This window comes from Mustelus asterias, chromosome 12 (assembly GCF_964213995.1).
Source record: "Mustelus asterias chromosome 12, sMusAst1.hap1.1, whole genome shotgun sequence".
NCBI classification, from domain to species: domain Eukaryota; kingdom Metazoa; phylum Chordata; class Chondrichthyes; order Carcharhiniformes; family Triakidae; genus Mustelus; species Mustelus asterias.
In genome coordinates, this window is record NC_135812.1 from 52,101,972 (window position 1) to 52,122,204 (window position 20,233).

Below are 20,233 nucleotides of genomic sequence, written 5' to 3' on the forward strand. Positions count from 1 at the left end.
AGACAAAAAAGAGTGAAAAGTAAACAAAACCACATTTAGAATTATTGATGCCAAATGATTTATTCAATGCTAAAGCGCTCACTCCTTTACCCAGAAAAGTATTAAGTAGCTGAAAATACACACACACATTTGTAGATTCCGAGAAAGGTGAATGAAGGAGTTGGAATATCTTACGATATATAATATACCCGTGTGGCTGGAAAAGGATCCCGATAGAAACACACAATCTGCCAGCTACATACTCTCTGCTGATCCTGGGTTGGGATTTTCTACGAGAATGCATCGTATAACAGTTTCTTCATTCATTCTACCCCTTCACTAGCCTGTCACAGATTTCTGTACTGCATAGTCACATTTAACTTCAGGTCATGTTAAACAGTTAGCACAGACACATTAAGATCTACGGATAACAATTTAAAGAAGATAATCATGAAGCAATGAATTAAGATAATTGAGGTGAAATGCTGATGATAAAAAGACTCAGTCTCAGCTTTGCATGTCGTGTATATTTGGAGCTTTCACTGAGCTCGATGCAAGTTCCCCATTGCCCTTAAATGAACCACCATGTAATTTATTCATAATGTGTGTTATTACACACAATCTTTCAGTTAACATGCACCAAAATCATTAATTATCAAATCAAATTTCCCACCCTTTTACAACATTATTCACACCCACTTTCTAATAAAATTGTTACAATTTTTTAATAACATTTGTTAATAACTTTCAGCATTTAAAAATCTGAGCAGTGTGAAATTTGACAGCATTCGAAGAGCAGGAGCTGGCTGGTTGATGTAGAAAGCCAGCTAAGAAGGCCACTCTTCTCCGATATAGCTCTTACACTTCAACGTGCTTGCACTCAGTAACACAGCCTGAATATATGCTCCTGCATGAAAATAGCTATTCAGCACAACAAATGGAAAGCAAAGCAAGTTATGTTTTGTAAGCGTGTTGCTTCTCTGCTAATGGAGTAAAATCAAACTCAATATTCTTAGCTAAAGACGCATTAAAGGAATGCTTCCCTGCTCAGTGAAATAGATCACTGAGCTACAACAGTGTTGCCCCAGGTTGGGCATCTGTGCAGATTCTATCCAAGGACAGATGCACAGAGCTGCTCGGGTCCAGGCACTCAGCACTGCCCTGAGGTCACCTGGAGCCACATTCTGCTGCGTCACTGCCACATGTCCCTCGTCTCACCATTCTCATGGAACTTGTGCAGATGGTCAGAGTATCTGGAGAAAAGAAACAGACAAAATCGCTAGCATTGAAAAGATGAAACAGACTCGGCAGAATGTGCCACACAGGCTGATGCTGCAAAGTGCAAATAGAACAAAGAACAAAGAACAATACAGCACAGGAACAGGCCCTTCGGCCCTCCAAGCCCGCGCTGCTCCCTGGTCCAAACTAGACCATTCTTTTGTATCCCTCCATTCCCACTCCGTTCATATGGCTATCTAGATAAGTCTTAAACGTTCTCAGTGTGTCTGCCTCCACCACCTTGCCTGGCAGCGCATTCCAGGCCCCCACCACCCTCTGTGTAAAATATGTAGAACATAGAACAGTACAGCACAGAACAGGCCCTTCGGCCCACGATGTTGTGCCGAGCTTTATCTGAAACCAAGATCAAGCTATCCCACTCCCTATCATCCTGGTGTGCTCCATGTGCCTATCCAATAACCGCTTAAATGTTTCTAAAGTGTCTGACTCCACTATCACTGCAGGCAGTCCATTCCACACCCCAACCACTCTCTGCGTAAAGAACCTACCTCTGATATCCGTCCTGTATCTCCCACCACGAACCCTATAGTTATGCCCCCTTGTAATAGCTCCATCCACCCGAGGAAATAGTCTTTGAACGTTCACTCGATCTATCCCCTTCATCATTTTATAAACCTCTATTAAGTCTCCCCTCAATCTCCTCCGCTCCAGAGAGAACAGCCCTAGCTCCCTCAACCTTTCCTCATATGACCTACCCTCCAAACCAGGCAGCATCCTGGTAAATCTCCTCTGCACTCCTTCCAGCGCTTCCACATCCTTCCTATAGTGAGGTGACCAGAACTGCACACAATATTCCAAATGTGGTCTCACCAAGGCCCTGTACAGTTGCAGCATAACCCCACGGCTCTTAAACTCCAACCCCCTGTTAATAAAAGCTAACACACTATAGGCCTTCTTCACAGCTCTATCCACTTGACTGGCAACCTTTAGAGATCTGTGGATATGGACCCCAAGATCTCTCTGTTCCTCCACAGTCTTCAGAACCCTACCTTTGACCCTGTAATCCACATTTAAATTTGTCCTACCAAAATGAATCACCTCACATTTATCAGGGTTAAACTCCATTTGCCATTTTTCAGCCCAGCTTTGCATCCTATCTATGTCTCTTTGCAGCCTACAACAGCCCTCCACCTCATCCACTACTCCACCAATCTTGGTGTCATCAGCAAATTTACTGATCCACCCTTCAGCCCCCTCCTCTAAGTCATTAATAAAAATCACAAAGAGCAGAGGACCAAGCACTGATCCCTGCGGCACACCGCTAGCAGTGTGTGTCCGCCTGATATCTGTGTTAAACCTCCCCCCCCTTCACCTTGAACCTATGACCCCTCGTGAACGTCACCACCGACCTGGGGAAAAGCTTCCCACCGTTCACCCTATCTATGCCTTTCATAATTTTATACACCTCTATTAAGTCTCCCCTCATCCTCCATCTTTCCAGGGAGAACAACCCCAGTTTACCCAATCTCTCCTCATAACTAAGCCCCTCCATACCAGGTAACATCCTGGTAAACCTCCTCTGTACTCTCTCCAAAGCCTCCACGTCCTTCTGGTAGTGTGGCGACCAGAACTGGACGCAGTATTCCAGATGCGGCCGAACCAACGTTCTATACATCTGCAACATCAGACCCCAACTTTTATACTCTATGCCCCGTCCTATAAAGGCAAGCATGCCATATGCCTTCTTCACCACCTTCTCCACCTGTGACGTCACTTTCAAGGATCTGTGGACTTGCACACCCAGGTCCCTCTGCGTATCTACACCCTTTATGGTTCTGCCATTTATCATATAGCTCCTCCCTACATTATTTCTAGCAAAATGCATCACTTCGCATTTATCAGGATTGAACTCCATCTGCCATTTCTTTGCCCAAATTTCCAGCCTATCTATATCCTTCTGTAGCTTCTGACAATGCTCCTCACTATCTGCAAGTTCTGCCAATTTTATGTCGTCCGCAAACTTACTGATCACCCCAGTTACACCTTCTTCCAGATCATTTATATAAATCACAAACAGCAGAGGTCCCAATACAGAGCCCTGCGGAACACCACTAATCACAGGCCTCCAGCCGGAAAAAGACCCTTCCACTACCACCCTCTGTCTTCTGTGACCAAGCCAGTTCTCCACCCATCTAGCCACCTCCCCCTTTATCCCATGAGATCCAACCTTTTTCACCAGCCTACCATAGAACATAGAACAGTACAGCACAGAACAGGCCCTTCGGCCCACGATGTTGTGCCGACCTTCATCTGAAACCAAGATCAAGCTATCCCACTCCCTATCATCCTGGTGTGCTCCATGTGCCTATCCAATAACCGCTTAAATGATCCTAAAGTGTCTGACTCCACTATCACTGCAGGCAGTCCATTCCACACCCCAACCACTCTCTGCGTGAAGAACCTACCTCTGATATCCTTCCTATATCTCCCACCATGAACCCTATAGTTATGCCCCCTTGTAATAGCTCCATCCACCCGAGGAAATAGTCTTTGAACGTTCACTCGATCTATCCCCTTCATCATTTTATAAACCTCTATTAAGTCTCCCCTCAATCTCCTCCGCTCCAGAGAGAACAGCCCCAGCTCCCTCAACCTTTCCTCATAAGACCGACACTCCAAACCAGACAGCATCCTGGTAAATCTCCTCTGCACTCTTTCCAGCGCTTCCACATCCTTCTTATAGTGAGGTGACCAGAACTGCACGCAATATTCCAAATGCGGTCTCACCAAGGTCCTGTACAGTTGCAGCATAACCCCACGGCTCTTAAACTCCAACCCCCTGTTAATAAAAGCTAACACACTATAGGCCTTCTTCACAGCTCTATCCACTTGAGTGGCAACCTTTAGAGATCTGTGGATATGGACCCCAAGATCTCTCTGTTCCTCCACAGTCTTCAGAACCCTACCTTTGACCCTGTAATCCACATTTAAACTTGTCCTACCAAAATGAATCACCTCACATTTATCAGGGTTAAACTCCATTTGCCATTTTTCAGCCCAGCTTTGCATCCTATCTATGTCTCTTTGCAGCCTACAGCACCCCTCCACCTCATCCACTACTCCACCAATCTTCGTGTCATCAGCAAATTTACTGATCCACCCTTCAGCCCCCTCCTCTAAGTCATTAATAAAAATCACAAAGAGCAGAGGACCAAGCACTGATCCCTGCGGCACTCCGCTAGCAACCTGCCTCCAGTCCGAAAATTTTCCATCCACCACCACCCTCTGTCTTCGATCAGATAGCCAGTTACCTATCCAATCGGCCAACTTTCCCTCTATCCCACACCTCCTTACTTTCATCATAAGCCGACCATGAGGGACTTTGTCAAACGCTTTACTAAAATCCATATAGACGACATCCACGGCCCTTCCCTCGTCAACCATTCTGGTCACTTCTTCAAAAAACTCCACCAGGTTAGTGAGGCATGACCTCCCTCTCACAAAACCATGCTGACTATCGTTAATGAGTTTATTCCTTTCTAAATGTGCATACATCCTATCTCTAAGAATCTTCTCCAACAACTTCCCCACCACGGACGTCAAGCTCACCGGCCTATAATTACCCGGGTTATCCTTCCTACCCTTCTTAAATAACGGGACCACATTAGCTATCCTAATGTGGACCACATTAGCTATCCAAATGTGTGGCAACTCCTAAACATTACCCTGAGCAACATGTACATCGGTCAAAGGTGATGATGAATGTCAAAAACGGTACCAATACACAGTTATTCTGCCAGTAAAATACAAGACCATTGTCATTCGCACTGCCCAGAACCAGATTTGAGAGAAATGACCAATTAACATCCCATTTCTGAGCTGCAGACAAAGAATTACTTGCATTTAGTTTGTGTATTTAAATTTTTAGAGAGGAAATTGATGGAAAACACAATACCCGGTGATGGGGCGGGACCCCCCGGGCCCCCCTCCCCCCGTAACGGGGCAGGACCCCCCCCCCCTCCCAGTAACAGGGCGGGACCCTCCCAGTGATTGGACACAGCCAGAGATGGGACACTCCGAGTGATGAAGAATGGAAGAATTGATGTAATGGAGGTTCAGAGTGCAACCCGACATATCCACACTGATATGAATCCTTCACAAATAGAGTCATCATACTCACTTCTTAGCACAATAGGCAACACAGTCTCTGCCCACACTCTCGCTCCAAGCCACCTTGTACAGCACCTGGGAAAAACAAAGCATTCAGCAAAGTCTGTCCTTTACGCACAGGTCGCAAAACGCAAAATGCTGCACCGAGGACAGAGCACCAGATTCCACAGCACAATGAGATGACAAATCTACTGTGAACTGAGTGCTGTTGTACTTCGTACATAGATTAGAACCTGACTCATCTCCCCCATTCTAAACCTAGTCAACAACTCAATCGGGAATAGCACAAGGAATCAAACAGTGCAGAACAGACCCTTCGGCCCATCGAGTCTGCACTGTCATGCAAGAAACACCCAACCTCAAACTTAATCCCATTGACCAGCGCTTGGCCCATAGCGTTGAATGTTACAATGTGCCAAGTGCTCATCCAGGTACTTTGTGAAGGATGTGAGGGAAGTCGTCTCTACCACGCTCCCAGGCAGCGCATGCCAGACCATTTCTTGACAACCCCCTTAAATCTGCTGCCCCTCATCATCATCATCAGTCCCCTTATGACGGGAAAGAAAAACAAGAAAGTGACTTTCACTGTTAACGTCCCCACTCCTCTCACTGTCCCCCTGCTCCTCCTCACTCTCTCTCTCACTGTCCCAGCTCCTCTCTCGCACTCTGAATGTCCCAGCTCCTCTCTCGCACTCTCACTGTCCCAGCTCCTCTCTCGCACTCTGACTGTCCCAGCTCCTCTCTCGCACTCTCACTGTCCCAGCTCCTCTCTCGCACTCTCACTGTCCCAGCTCCTCTCACGCTCTCTCACTGTCCCAGCTCCTCTCTCGCACTCTCACTGTCCCAGCTCCTCTCTCGCACTCTCACTGTCCCAGCTCCTCTCTCGCACTCTCACTGTCCCAGCTCCTCTCTCGCACTCTCACTGTCCCAGCTCCTCTCTCGCACTCTCACTGTCCCAGCTCCTCTCTCGCACTCTCACTGTCCCAGCTCCTCTCTCGCACTCTCACTGTCCCAGCTCCTCCTCACTCTCTCACTGTCCCAGCTCCTCTCTCGCACTCTCACTGTCCCAGCTCCTCTCTCGCACTCTCACTGTCCCAGCTCCTCTCTCGCACTCTCACTGTCCCAGCTCCTCTCTCGCACTCTCACTGTCCCAGCTCCTCTCTCGCACCCTCACTGTCCCCGCACCTCTCTCTCGCTGTCCCCGCACCTCTCTCTCGCTGTCCCAGCTCCTCTCTCTCGCTGTCCCAGCTCCTCTCTCTCGCTGTCCCAGCTCCTCTCTCTCGCTGTCCCAGCTCCTCTCTCTCGCTGTCCCAGCTCCTCTCTCTCGCTGTCCCAGCTCCTCTCTCTCGCTGTCCCAGCTCCTCTCTCTCGCTGTCCCAGCTCCTCTCTCTCGCTGTCCCAGCTCCTCTCTCTCGCTGTCCCAGCTCCTCTCTCTCGCTGTCCCAGCTCCTCTCTCTCGCTGTCCCAGCTCCTCTCTCTCGCTGTCCCAGCTCCTCTCTCTCGCTGTCCCAGCTCCTCTCTCTCGCTGTCCCAGCTCCTCTCTCTCGCTGTCCCAGCTCCTCTCTCTCGCTGTCCCAGCTCCTCTCTCTCACTGTCCCAGCTCCTCTCTCGCACTCTCACTGTCCCAGCTCCTCTCTCGCACTCTCTCTGTCCCCGCACCTCTCTCTCGCTGTCCCAGCTCCTCTCTCTCGCTGTCCCAGCTCCTCTCTCTCGCTGTCCCAGCTCCTCTCTCTCGCTGTCCCAGCTCCTCTCTCTCGCTGTCCCAGCTCCTCTCTCTCGCTGTCCCAGCTCCTCTCTCTCGCTGTCCCAGCTCCTCTCTCTCGCTGTCCCAGCTCCTCTCTCTCGCTGTCCCAGCTCCTCTCTCTCGCTGTCCCAGCTCCTCTCTCTCGCTGTCCCAGCTCCTCTCTCTCGCTGTCCCAGCTCCTCTCTCTCACTGTCCCAGCTCCTCTCTCTCACTGTCCCAGCTCCTCTCTCTCACTGTCCCAGCTCCTCTCTCTCACTGTCCCAGCTCCTCTCTCTCACTGTCCCAGCTCCTCTCTCTCACTGTCCCAGCTCCTCTCTCTCACTGTCCCAGCTCCTCTCTCTCACTGTCCCAGCTCCTCTCTCTCACTGTCCCAGCTCCTCTCTCTCACTGTCCCAGCTCCTCTCTCTCACTGTCCCAGCTCCTCTCTCTCACTGTCCCAGCTCCTCTCTCTCACTGTCCCAGCTCCTCTCTCTCACTGTCCCAGCTCCTCTCTCTCACTGTCCCAGCTCCTCTCTCTCACTGTCCCAGCTCCTCTCTCTCACTGTCCCAGCTCCTCTCTCTCACTGTCCCAGCTCCTCTCTCTCACTGTCCCAGCTCCTCTCTCTCACTGTCCCAGCTCCTCTCTCTCACTGTCCCAGCTCCTCTCTCTCACTGTCCCAGCTCCTCTCTCTCACTGTCCCAGCTCCTCTCTCTCACTGTCCCAGCTCCTCTCTCTCACTGTCCCAGCTCCTCTCTCTCACTGTCCCAGCTCCTCTCTCTCACTGTCCCAGCTCCTCTCTCTCACTGTCCCAGCTCCTCTCACTCTCTCACTGTCCCAGCTCCTCTCACTCTCTCACTGTCCCCGCTCCTCTCACTCTCTCACTGTCCCCGCTCCTCTCACTCTCTCACTGTCCCCGCTCCTCTCACTCAGTCACTGTCCCCGCTCCTCTCACTCGCTCAATGTCCCCGCTCCTCTCACTCTCCCCGCTCCTCTCACTCTCTCACTGTCCCGGCTCCTCTCACTCGCTCACTGTCCCCGCTCCTCTCACACACTCTCACTGTCCCCGCTCCTCTCACTCTCTCTCACTGTCCCCGCTCCTCTCACTCTCTCACTGTCCCCGCTCCTCACACTCGCTCACTGTCCCCGCTCGTCACACACTCTCACTGTCCCCGCTCCTCACACACTCTCACTGTCCCCGCTCCTCACACACTCTCACTGTCCCCGCTCCTCACACTCTCTCACTGTCCCCGCTCCTCACACACTCTCTCACTGTCCCCGCTCCTCACACACACTCACTGTCCCCGCTCCTCACACACTCTCACTGTCCCCGCTCCTCTCACTCTCTCTCACTGTCCCCGCTCCTCACACACTCTCACTGTCCCCGCTCCTCTCACTCTCTCTCACTGTCCCCGCTCCTCACACACTCTCACTGTCCCCGCTCCTCTCACTCTCTCTCACTGTCCCCGCTCCTCACACACTCTCACTGTCCCCGCTCCTCTCACTCTCTCTCACTGTCCCCGCTCCTCACACACTCTCACTGTCCCCGCTCCTCACACACTCTCACTGTCCCCGCTCCTCACACTCTCTCACTGTCCCCGCTCCTCTCACACTCTCTCACTGTCCCCGCTCCTCACACTCTCTCACTGTCCCCGCTCCTCACACTCTCTCACTGTCCGCGCTCCTCACACACTCTCACTGTCCCCGCTCCTCACACACTCTCACTGTCCCCGCTCCTCACACACTCTCACTGTCCCCGCTCCTCACACACTCTCACTGTCCCCGCTCCTCACACACTCTCACTGTCCCCGCTCCTCTCACACTCTCTCACTGTCCCCGCTCCTCACACACTCTCTCACTGTCCCCGCTCCTCTCACACTCTCTCACTGTCCCCGCTCCTCACACACTCTCTCACTGTCCCCGCTCCTCACACACTCTCACTGTCCCCGCTCCTCACACACACTCTCACTGTCCCCGCTCCTCTCACACTCTCTCACTGTCCCCGCTCCTCACACACTCTCACTGTCCCCGCTCCTCACACTCTCTCACTGTCTCCGCTCCTCACACACTCTCACTGTCCCCGCTCCTCTCACACTCTCTCACTGTCCCCGCTCCTCTCACACTCTCTCACTGTCCCCGCTCCTCTCACTCTCTCTCACTGTCCCCGCTCCTCTCACACTCGCTCACTGTCCCCGCTCCTCACACACTCTCTCACTGTCCCCGCTCCTCTCACTCTCTCTCACTGTCCCCGCTCCTCTCACACTCTCTCACTGTCCCCGCTCCTCACACACTCTCACTGTCCCCGCTCCTCACACACTCTCACTGTCCCCGCTCCTCACACACTCTCACTGTCCCCGCTCCTCACACTCTCTCACTGTCCCCGCTCCTCTCACACTCTCTCACTGTCCCCGCTCCTCACACTCTCTCTCACTGTCCCCGCTCCTCTCACACTCTCTCACTGTCCCCGCTCCTCACACACTCTCACTGTCCCCGCTCCTCTCACTCTCTCTCACTGTCCCCGCTCCTCTCACACTCTCTCACTGTCCCCGCTCCTCACACACTCTCTCACTGTCCCCGCTCCTCTGACTCTCTCTCACTGTCCCTGCTCCTCTCACACTCTCTCACTGTCCCCGCTCCTCACACACTCTCACTGTCCCCGCTCCTCACACACTCTCACTGTCCCCGCTCCTCACACACTCTCACTGTCCCCGCTCCTCACACTCTCTCACTGTCCCCGCTCCTCTCACACTCTCTCACTGTCCCCGCTCCTCACACTCTCTCTCACTGTCCCCGCTCCTCTCACACTCTCTCACTGTCCCCGCTCCTCACACACTCTCACTGTCCCCGCTCCTCTCACTCTCTCTCACTGTTCCCGCTCCTCACACTCTCACACTGTCCCCGCTCCTCACACTCTCTCTCACTGTCCCCGCTCCTCTCACACACTCTCACTGTCCCCGCTCCTCTCACTCTCTCTCACTGTCCCCGCTCCTCTCACACTCTCTCACTGTCCCCGCTCCTCACACACTCTCACTGTCCCCGCTCCTCGCACACTCTCACTGTCCCCGCTCCTCTCACACTCTCACTGTCCCCGCTCCTCACACACTCTCACTGTCCCCGCTCCTCACACACTCTCACTGTCCCCGCTCCTCACACACTCTCACTGTCCCCGCTCCTCACACACTCTCACTGTCCCCGCTCCTCACACTCTCTCACTGTCCCCGCTCCTCACACACACTCTCACTGTCCCCGCTCCTCACACACACTCTCACTGTCCCCGCTCCTCACACACTCTCACTGTCCCCGCTCCTCACACACTCTCTCACTGTCCCCGCTCCTCTCACACTCTTTCACTGTCCCCGCTCCTCTCACACTCTCTCACTGTCTCCGCTCCTCACACTCTCTCTCACTGTCCCCGCTCCTCTCACACTCTCTCACTGTCCCCGCTCCTCACACACTCTCACTGTCCCCGCTCCTCACACACTCTCACTGTCCCCGCTCCTCACACTCTCTCACTGTCCGCGCTCCTCACACACTCTCACTGTCCCCGCTCCTCACACTCTCTCACTGTCCCCGCTCCTCACACACTCTCACTGTCCCCGCTCCTCACACACTCTCACTGTCCCCGCTCCTCACACACTCTCACTGTCCCCGCTCCTCACACACTCTCACTGTCCCCGCTCCTCTCACACTCTCTCACTGTCCCCGCTCCTCACACACTCTCTCACTGTCCCCGCTCCTCACACACTCTCTCACTGTCCCCGCTCCTCACACACTCTCACTGTCCCCGCTCCTCACACACACTCTCACTGTCTCCGCTCCTCACACAGTCTCACTGTCCCCGCTCCTCACACACACTCTCACTGTCCCCGCTCCTCACACACTCTCTCACTGTCCCCGCTCCTCTCACACTCTCTCACTGTCCCCGCTCCTCACACACTCTCTCACTGTCCCCGCTCCTCACACACTCTCACTGTCCCCGCTCCTCACACACACTCTCACTGTCCCCGCTCCTCTCACACTCTCTCACTGTCCCCGCTCCTCACACACTCTCACTGTCCCCGCTCCTCACACTCTCTCACTGTCTCCGCTCCTCACACACTCTCACTGTCCCCGCTCCTCTCACACTCTCTCACTGTCCCCGCTCCTCTCACACTCTCTCACTGTCCCCGCTCCTCTCACTCTCTCTCACTGTCCCCGCTCCTCTCACACTCTCTCACTGTCCCCGCTCCTCACACACTCTCTCACTGTCCCCGCTCCTCTCACTCTCTCTCACTGTCCCCGCTCCTCTCACACTCTCTCACTGTCCCCGCTCCTCACACACTCTCACTGTCCCCGCTCCTCACACACTCTCACTGTCCCCGCTCCTCACACACTCTCACTGTCCCCGCTCCTCACACTCTCTCACTGTCCCCGCTCCTCTCACACTCTCTCACTGTCCCCGCTCCTCACACTCTCTCTCACTGTCCCCGCTCCTCTCACACTCTCTCACTGTCCCCGCTCCTCACACACTCTCACTGTCCCCGCTCCTCTCACTCTCTCTCACTGTCCCCGCTCCTCACACACTCTCACTGTCCCCGCTCCTCTCACTCTCTCTCACTGTCCCCGCTCCTCTCACACTCTCTCACTGTCCCCGCTCCTCACACACTCTCTCACTGTCCCCGCTCCTCTCACTCTCTCTCACTGTCCCCGCTCCTCTCACACTCTCTCACTGTCCCCGCTCCTCACACACTCTCACTGTCCCCGCTCCTCACACACTCTCACTGTCCCCGCTCCTCACACACTCTCACTGTCCCCGCTCCTCACACTCTCTCACTGTCCCCGCTCCTCTCACACTCTCTCACTGTCCCCGCTCCTCACACTCTCTCTCACGGTCCCCGCTCCTCACACTCTCTCTCACTGTCCCCGCTCCTCTCACACTCTCTCACTGTCCCCGCTCCTCTCACACTCTCTCACTGTCCCCGCTCCTCTCACTCTCTCTCACTGTCCCCGCTCCTTTCACACTCTCTCACTGTCCCCGCTCCTCTCACACTCTCTCACTGTCCCCGCTCCTCGCACACTCTCACTGTCCCCGCTCCTCTCACACTCTCATTGTCCCCGCTCCTCTCACACTCTCTCACTGTCCCCGCTCCTCACACTCTCTCACTGTCCCCGCTCCTCACACTCTCTCTCACTGTCCCCGCTCCTCACACACTCTCACTGTCCCCGCTCCTCTCACACTCTCACTGTCCCCGCTCCTCTCACACTCTCTCACTGTCCCCGCTCCTCTCACACTCTCTCACTGTCTCCGCTCCTCACACTCTCTCTCACTGTCCCTGCTCCTCTCACACTCTCTCACTGTCCCCGCTCCTCTCACACTCTCTCACTGTCCCCGCTCCTCACACTCTCTCTCACTGTCCCCGCTCCTCTCACACTCTCTCACTGTCCCCGCTCCTCTCACACTCTCTCACTGTCCCCGCTCCTCTCACTCTCTCTCACTGTCCCCGCTCCTCTCACACTCTCTCACTGTCCCCGCTCCTCTCACACTCTCTCACTGTCCCCGCTCCTCGCACACTCTCACTGTCCCCGCTCCTCTCACTCTCTCTCACTGTCCCCGCTCCTCACACACTCTCACTCACCCGCTCCTCACACACTCTCACTGTCCCCGCTCCTCACACTCTCTCACTGTCCCCGCTCCTCTCACACTCTCTCACTGTCCCCGCTCCTCACACTCTCTCACTGTCCCCGCTCCTCACACTCTCTCACTGTCCCCGCTCCTCACACTCTCTCACTGTCCCCGCTCCTCACACTCTCTCACTGTCCCCGCTCCTCACACACTCTCACTGTCCCCGCTCCTCACACTCTCTCACTGTCCCCGCTCCTCACACACTCTCACTGTCCCCGCTCCTCACACTCTCTCACTGTCCCCGCTCCTCACACACTCTCACTGTCCCCGCTCCTCACACACTCTCACTGTCCCCGCTCCTCACACACTCTCACTGTCCCCGCTCCTCACACACTCTCACTGTCCCCGCTCCTCTCACACTCTCTCACTGTCCACGCTCCTCACACACTCTCTCACTGTCCCCGCTCCTCACACACTCTCACTGTCCCCGCTCCTCACACACTCTCTCACTGTCCCCGCTCCTCTCACACTCTCTCACTGTCCCCGCTCCACACACACTCTCTCACTGTCCCCGCTCCTCACACACTCTCACTGTCCCCGCTCCTCACACACACTCTCACTGTCCCCGCTCCTCTCACACTCTCTCACTGTCCCCGCTCCTCACACACTCTCACTGTCCCCGCTCCTCACACTCTCTCACTGTCTCCGCTCCTCACACACTCTCACTGTCCCCGCTCCTCTCACACTCTCTCACTGTCCCCGCTCCTCTCACACTCTCTCACTGTCCCCGCTCCTCTCACTCTCTCTCACTGTCCCCGCTCCTCTCACACTCTCTCACTGTCCCCGCTCCTCACACACTCTCTCACTGTCCCCGCTCCTCTCACTCTCTCTCACTGTCCCCGCTCCTCTCACACTCTCTCACTGTCCCCGCTCCTCACACACTCTCACTGTCCCCGCTCCTCACACACTCTCACTGTCCCCGCTCCTCACACACTCTCACTGTCCCCGCTCCTCACACTCTCTCACTGTCCCCGCTCCTCTCACACTCTCTCACTGTCCCCGCTCCTCACACTCTCTCTCACTGTCCCCGCTCCTCTCACACTCTCTCACTGTCCCCGCTCCTCACACACTCTCACTGTCCCCGCTCCTCTCACTCTCTCTCACTGTCCCCGCTCCTCACACACTCTCACTGTCCCCGCTCCTCTCACTCTCTCTCACTGTCCACGCTCCTCTCACACTCTCTCACTGTCCCCGCTCCTCACACACTCTCTCACTGTCCCCGCTCCTCTCACTCTCTCTCACTGTCCCCGCTCCTCTCACACTCTCTCACTGTCCCCGCTCCTCACACACTCTCACTGTCCCCGCTCCTCACAAACTCTCACTGTCCCCGCTCCTCACACACTCTCACTGTCCCCGCTCCTCACACTCTCTCACTGTCCCCGCTCCTCTCACACTCTCACACTGTCCCCGCTCCTCACACTCTCTCTCACTGTCCCCGCTCCTCTCACACTCTCTCACTGTCCCCGCTCCTCACACACTCTCACTGTCCCCGCTCCTCTCACTCTCTCTCACTGTCCCCGCTCCTCACACTCTCTCACTGTCCCCGCTCCTCACACTCTCTCTCACTGTCCCCGCTCCTCTCACACACTCTCACTGTCCCCGCTCCTCTCACTCTCTCTCACTGTCCCCGCTCCTCTCACACTCTCTCACTGTCCCCGCTCCTCACACTCTCTCTCACTGTCCCCGCTCCTCTCACACTCTCTCACTGTCCCCGCTACTCAAACTCTCTCACTGTCCCCGCTCCTCACACACTCTCACTGTCCCCGCTCCTCGCACACTCTCACTGTCCCCGCTCCTCACACACTCTCACTGTCCCCGCTCCTCGCACACTCTCACTGTCCCCGCTCCTCTCACACTCTCTCACTGTCCCCGCTCCTCACACACACTCACTGTCCCCGCTCCTCACACACTCTCACTGTCCCCGCTCCTCACACACTCTCACTGTCCCCGCTCCTCACACTCTCTCACTGTCCCCGCTCCTCACACACACTCTCACTGTCCCCGCTCCTCACACACACTCTCACTGTCCCCGCTCCTCACACACTCTCACTGTCCCCGCTCCTCTCACTCTCTCTCACTGTCCCCGCTCCTCTCACACTCTCTCACTGTCCCCGCTCCTCTCACACTCTCTCACTGTCTCCGCTCCTCACACTCTCTCTCACTGTCCCCGCTCCTCTCACACTCTCTCACTGTCCCCGCTCCTCTCACACTCTCTCACTGTCCCCGCTCCTCTCACACTCTCACTGTCCCCGCTCCTCTCACACTCTCTCACTGTCCCCGCTCCTCTCACACTCTCTCACTGTCCCCGCTCCTCACACTCTCTCTCACTGTCCCCGCTCCTCTCACACTCTCTCACTGTCCCCGCTCCTCTCACACTCTCTCACTGTCCCCGCTCCTCGCACACTCTCACTGTCCCCGCTCCTCTCACACTCTCACTGTCCCCGCTCCTCTCACACTCTCTCACTGTCCCCGCTCCTCACACTCTCTCACTGTCCCCGCTCCTCACACTCGCTCTCACTGTCCCCGCTCCTCACACACTCTCACTGTCCCCGCTCCTCTCACACTCTCACTGTCCCCGCTCCTCTCACACTCTCTCACTGTCCCCGCTCCTCTCACACTCTCTCACTGTCTCCGCTCCTCACACTCTCTCTCACTGTCCCCGCTCCTCTCACACTCTCTCACTGTCCCCGCTCCTCTCACACTCTCTCACTGTCCCCGCTCCTCACACTCTCTCTCACTGTCCCCGCTCCTCTCACACTCTCTCACTGTCCCCGCTCCTCTCACACTCTCTCACTGTCCCCGCTCCTCTCACTCTCTCTCACTGTCCCCGCTCCTCTCACACTCTCTCACTGTCCCCGCTCCTCTCACACTCTCTCACTGTCCCCGCTCCTCGCACACTCTCACTGTCCCCGCTCCTCTCACACTCTCACTGTCCCCGCTCCTCTCACACACTCTCACTGTCCCCGCTCCTCACACTCTCTCACTGTCCCCGCTCCTCACACTCTCTCACTGTCCCCGCTCCTCACACACTCTCACTGTCCCCGCTCCTCGCACACTCTCACTGTCCCCGCTCCTCTCACACTCTCTCACTGTCCACGCTCCTCTCACACACTCTCACTGTCCCCGCTCCTCACACACTCTCACTGTCCCCGCTCCTCACACACTGTCACTGTCCCCGCTCCTCTCACTCTCTCTCACTGTCCCCGCTCCTCTCACTCTCTCTCACTGTCCCCGCTCCTCACACACTCTCACTGTCCCCGCTCCTCTCACTCTCTCTCACTGTCCCCGCTCCTCTCACTCTCTCTCACTGTCCCCGCTCCTCACACACTCTCACTGTACCCGCTCCTCACACACTCTCACTGTCCCCGCTCCTCACACACTCTCACTGTCCCCGCTCCTCTCACACACTCTCACTGTCCCCGCTCCTCACACTCTCCGCTCCTCACACACTCTCACTGTCCCCGCTCCTCACACTCTCTCACTGTCTCCGCTCCTCACACTCTCCGCTCCTCGCACACTCTCACTGTCCCCGCTCCTCACACTCTCTCACTGTCTCCGCTCCTCTCACACTCTCTCACTGTCCCCACTCCTCTCACTCTCTCACTGTCCCCGCTCCTCACACTCTCTCACTGTCCCCGCTCCTCTCACTCTCTCACTGTCTCCGCTCCTCACACACTCTCACTGTCCCCGCTCCTCACACTCTCTCACTGTCCCCGCTCCTCACACTCTCTCACTGTCCCCACTCCTCACACACTCTCACTGTCCCCGCTCCTCACACACTCTCACTGTCCCCGCTCCTCACACACTCTCACTGTCCCCGCTCCTCACACACTCTCACTGTCCCCGCTCCTCACACTCTCTCACTGTCCCCGCTCCTCACACTCTCTCACTGTCCCCGCTCCTCACACACTCTCACTGTCCCCGCTCCTCACACACTCTCACTGTCCCCGCTCCTCACACACTCTCACTGTCCCCGCTCCTCACACACTCTCTCACTGTCCCCGCTCCTCACACACTCTCACTGTCCCCGCTCCTCACACACTCTCTCACTGTCCCCGCTCCTCACACACTCTCACTGTCCCCGCTCCTCACACACTCTCACTGTCCCCGCTCCTCACACACTCTCACTGTCCCCGCTCCTCACACTCTCTCACTGTCCCCGCTCCTCACACACTCTCACTGTCCCCGCTCCTCACACTCTCTCACTGTCCCCGCTCCTCACACACTCTCACTGTCCCCGCTCCTCACACTCTCTCACTGTCTCCGCTCCTCTCACACTCTCACTGTCCCCGCTCCTCACACACTCTCACTGTCTCCGCTCCTCTCACTCTCTCTCACTGTCCCCGCTCCTCACACACTCTCACTGTCTCCGCTCCTCTCACACTCTCTCACTGTCCCCGCTCCTCACACACTCTCACTGTCCCCGCTCCTCACACTCTCTCACTGTCTCCGCTCCTCTCACACTCTCACTGTCCCCGCTCCTCACACACTCGCACTGTCTCCGCTCCTCTCACACTCTCACTGTCCCCGCTCCTCACACACTCTCACTGTCCCCGCTCCTCTCACTCTCTCTCACTGTCTCCGCTCCTCTCACACTCTCACTGTCCCCGCTCCTCACACTCTCTCACTGTCCCCGCTCCTCACACACTCTCACTGTCCCCGCTCCTCACACTCTCTCACTGTCTCCGCTCCTCTCACACTCTCACTGTCCCCGCTCCTCACACACTCTCACTGTCCCCGCTCCTCACACACTCTCACATTCTCCGCTCCTCTCACTCTCTCTCACTGTCCCCGCTCCTCACACACTCTCACTGTCCCCGCTCCTCACACACTCTCACTGTCCCCGCTCCTCACACCCTCTCACTGTCCCCGCTCCTCACACACTCTCACTGTCCCCGCTCCTCACACTCTCTCACTGTCCCCGCTCCTCACACACTCTCACTGTCCCCGCTCCTCACACACTCTCACTGTCCCCGCTCCTCACACACACTCTCACTGTCCCCGCTCCTCACACACACTCTCACTGTCCCCGCTCCTCTCACACTCTCTCACTGTCCCCGCTCCTCACACACTCTCACTGTCCCCGCTCCTCACACTCTCTCACTGTCTCCGCTCCTCACACACTCTCACTGTCCCCGCTCCTCTCACACTCTCTCACTGTCCCCGCTCCTCTCACACTCTCTCACTGTCCCCGCTCCTCACACTCTCTCTCACTGTCCCCGCTCCTCTCACACTCTCTCACTGTCCCCGCTCCTCACACACTCTCACTGTCCCCGCTCCGCACACACTCTCACTGTCCCCGCTCCTCACACACTCTCACTGTCCCCGCTCCTCACACACTCTCACTGTCCCCGCTCCTCACACTCTCTCACTGTCCCCGCTCCTCTCACACTCTCTCACTGTCCCCGCTCCTCACACTCTCTCTCACTGTCCCCGCTCCTCTCACACTCTCTCACTGTCCCCGCTCCTCACACACTCTCACTGTCCCCGCTCCTCACACACTCTCACTGTCCCCGCTCCTCGCACACTCTCACTGTCCCCGCTCCTCACACACTCTCACTGTCCCCGCTCCTCACACACTCTCACTGTCCCCGCTCCTCACACACTCTCACTGTCCCCGCTCCTCTCACACACTCTCACTGTCCCCGCTCCTCGCACACTCGCACTGTCCCCGCTCCTCACACTCTCTCACTGTCCCCGCACCTCACACACACTCTCACTGTCCCCGCTCCTCACTCTCTCTCACTGTCCCCGCTCCTCTCACACTCTCTCACTGTCCCCGCTCCTCACACTCTCTCACTGTCTCCGCTCCTCACACTCTCTCACTGTCCCCGCTCCTCTCACTCTCTCTCACTGTCCCCGCTACTCTCACACTCTCTCACTGTCCCCGCTCCTCTCACACTCTCTCACTGTCCCCGCTCCTCACACTCTCTCTCACTGTCCCCGCTCCTCTCACACTCTCTCACTGTCCCCGCTCCTCACACTCTCTCACTGTCTCCGCTCCTCACACACTCTCACTGTCCCCGCTCCTCACACTCTCTCACTGTCCCCGCTCCTCACACACTCTCACTGTCCCCGCTCCTCGCACACTCTCACTGTCCCCGCTCCTCACACACTCTCACTGTCCCCGCTCCTCACACACTCTCACTGTCCCCGCTCCTCACACACTCACACTGTCCCCGCTCCTCACACACTCTCACTGTCCCCGCTCCTCTCACTCTCTCACTGTCCCCGCTCCTCACACTCTCTCACTGTCTCCGCTCCTCACACTCTCCGCTCCTCTCACTCTCTCACTGTCCCCGCTCCTCTCACACTCTCACTGTCCCCGCTCCTCTCACTCTCTCACTGTCCCCGCTCCTCGCACACTCTCACTGTCCCCGCTCCTCTCACTCTCTCACTGTCCCCGCTCCTCTCACTCTCTCACTGTCCCCGCCCCTCTCACACTCTCACTGTCCCCGCTCCTCACACTCTCTCACTGTCCCCGCTCCTCACACACTCTCACTGTCCCCGCTCCTCACACACCCTCTCACTGTCCCCGCTCCTCACACACTCTCACTGTCCCCGCTCCTCACACAGTCTCACTGTCATCGCTCCTCACGCACTCTCTCACTGTGCCCGCTCCTCTCACACTCTCACTGTCCCCGCTCCTCTCACTCTCTCACTGTCCCCGCTCCTCACACTCTCTCACTGTCCCCGCTCCTCTCACTCTCTCACTGTCCCCGCTCCTCGCACACTCTCACTGTCCCCGCTCCTCTCACTCTCTCACTGTCCCCGCTCCTCACACACTCTCACTGTCCCCGCTCCTCACACTCTCACTGTCCCAGCTCATCTCACTCTCTCACTGTCCCCGCTCCTCGCACACTCTCACTGTCCCCGCTCCTCTCACTCTCTCACTGTCCCCGCTCCTCTCACACTCTCTCACTGTCCCCGCTACTCAAACTCTCTCACTGTCCCCGCTCCTCACACACTCTCACTGTCCCCGCTCCTCGCACACTCTCACTGTCCCCGCTCCTCTCACACTCTCACTGTCCCCGCTCCTCACACACTCTCACTGTCCCCGCTCCTCACACACACTCACTGTCCCCGCTCCTGACACACTCTCACTGTCCCCGCTCCTCACACACTCTCACTGTCCCCGCTCCTCACACTCTCTCACTGTCCCCGCTCCTCACACACACTCTCACTGTCCCCGCTCCTCACACACACTCTCACTGTCCCCGCTCCTCACACACTCTCACTGTCCCCGCTCCTCTCACTCTCTCTCACTGTCCCCGCTCCTCTCACACTCTCTCACTGTCCCCGCTCCTCTCACACTCTCTCACTGTCTCCGCTCCTCACACTCTCTCTCACTGTCCCCGCTCCTCTCACACTCTCTCACTGTCCCCGCTCCTCTCACACTCTCTCACTGTCCCCGCTCCTCTCACACTCTCACTGTCCCCGCTCCTCTCACACTCTCTCACAG

General features: G+C 56.6%; 1 protein-coding gene across 3 annotated transcripts in view; it reads right to left on the reverse strand.

Moving 5' to 3' along the window:
• Positions 1-661: 661 nt before the first annotated feature.
• Positions 662-20,233, reverse strand: part of LOC144501444 (protein CASP-like) — a 779,365-nt gene continuing 759,793 nt past the window's right edge. For all 3 annotated transcript variants that reach the window (XM_078225211.1, XM_078225210.1, XM_078225209.1), the window contains 2 exons: positions 5,399-5,463; positions 662-1,232 (listed from right to left, as the gene is read on the reverse strand). In XM_078225211.1, coding sequence (XP_078081337.1) covers positions 1,172-1,232; positions 5,399-5,463 — 126 coding nt within the window. In that variant the 3' untranslated portion in view covers positions 662-1,171. The remainder of the gene's footprint in view (positions 1,233-5,398; positions 5,464-20,233) is intronic.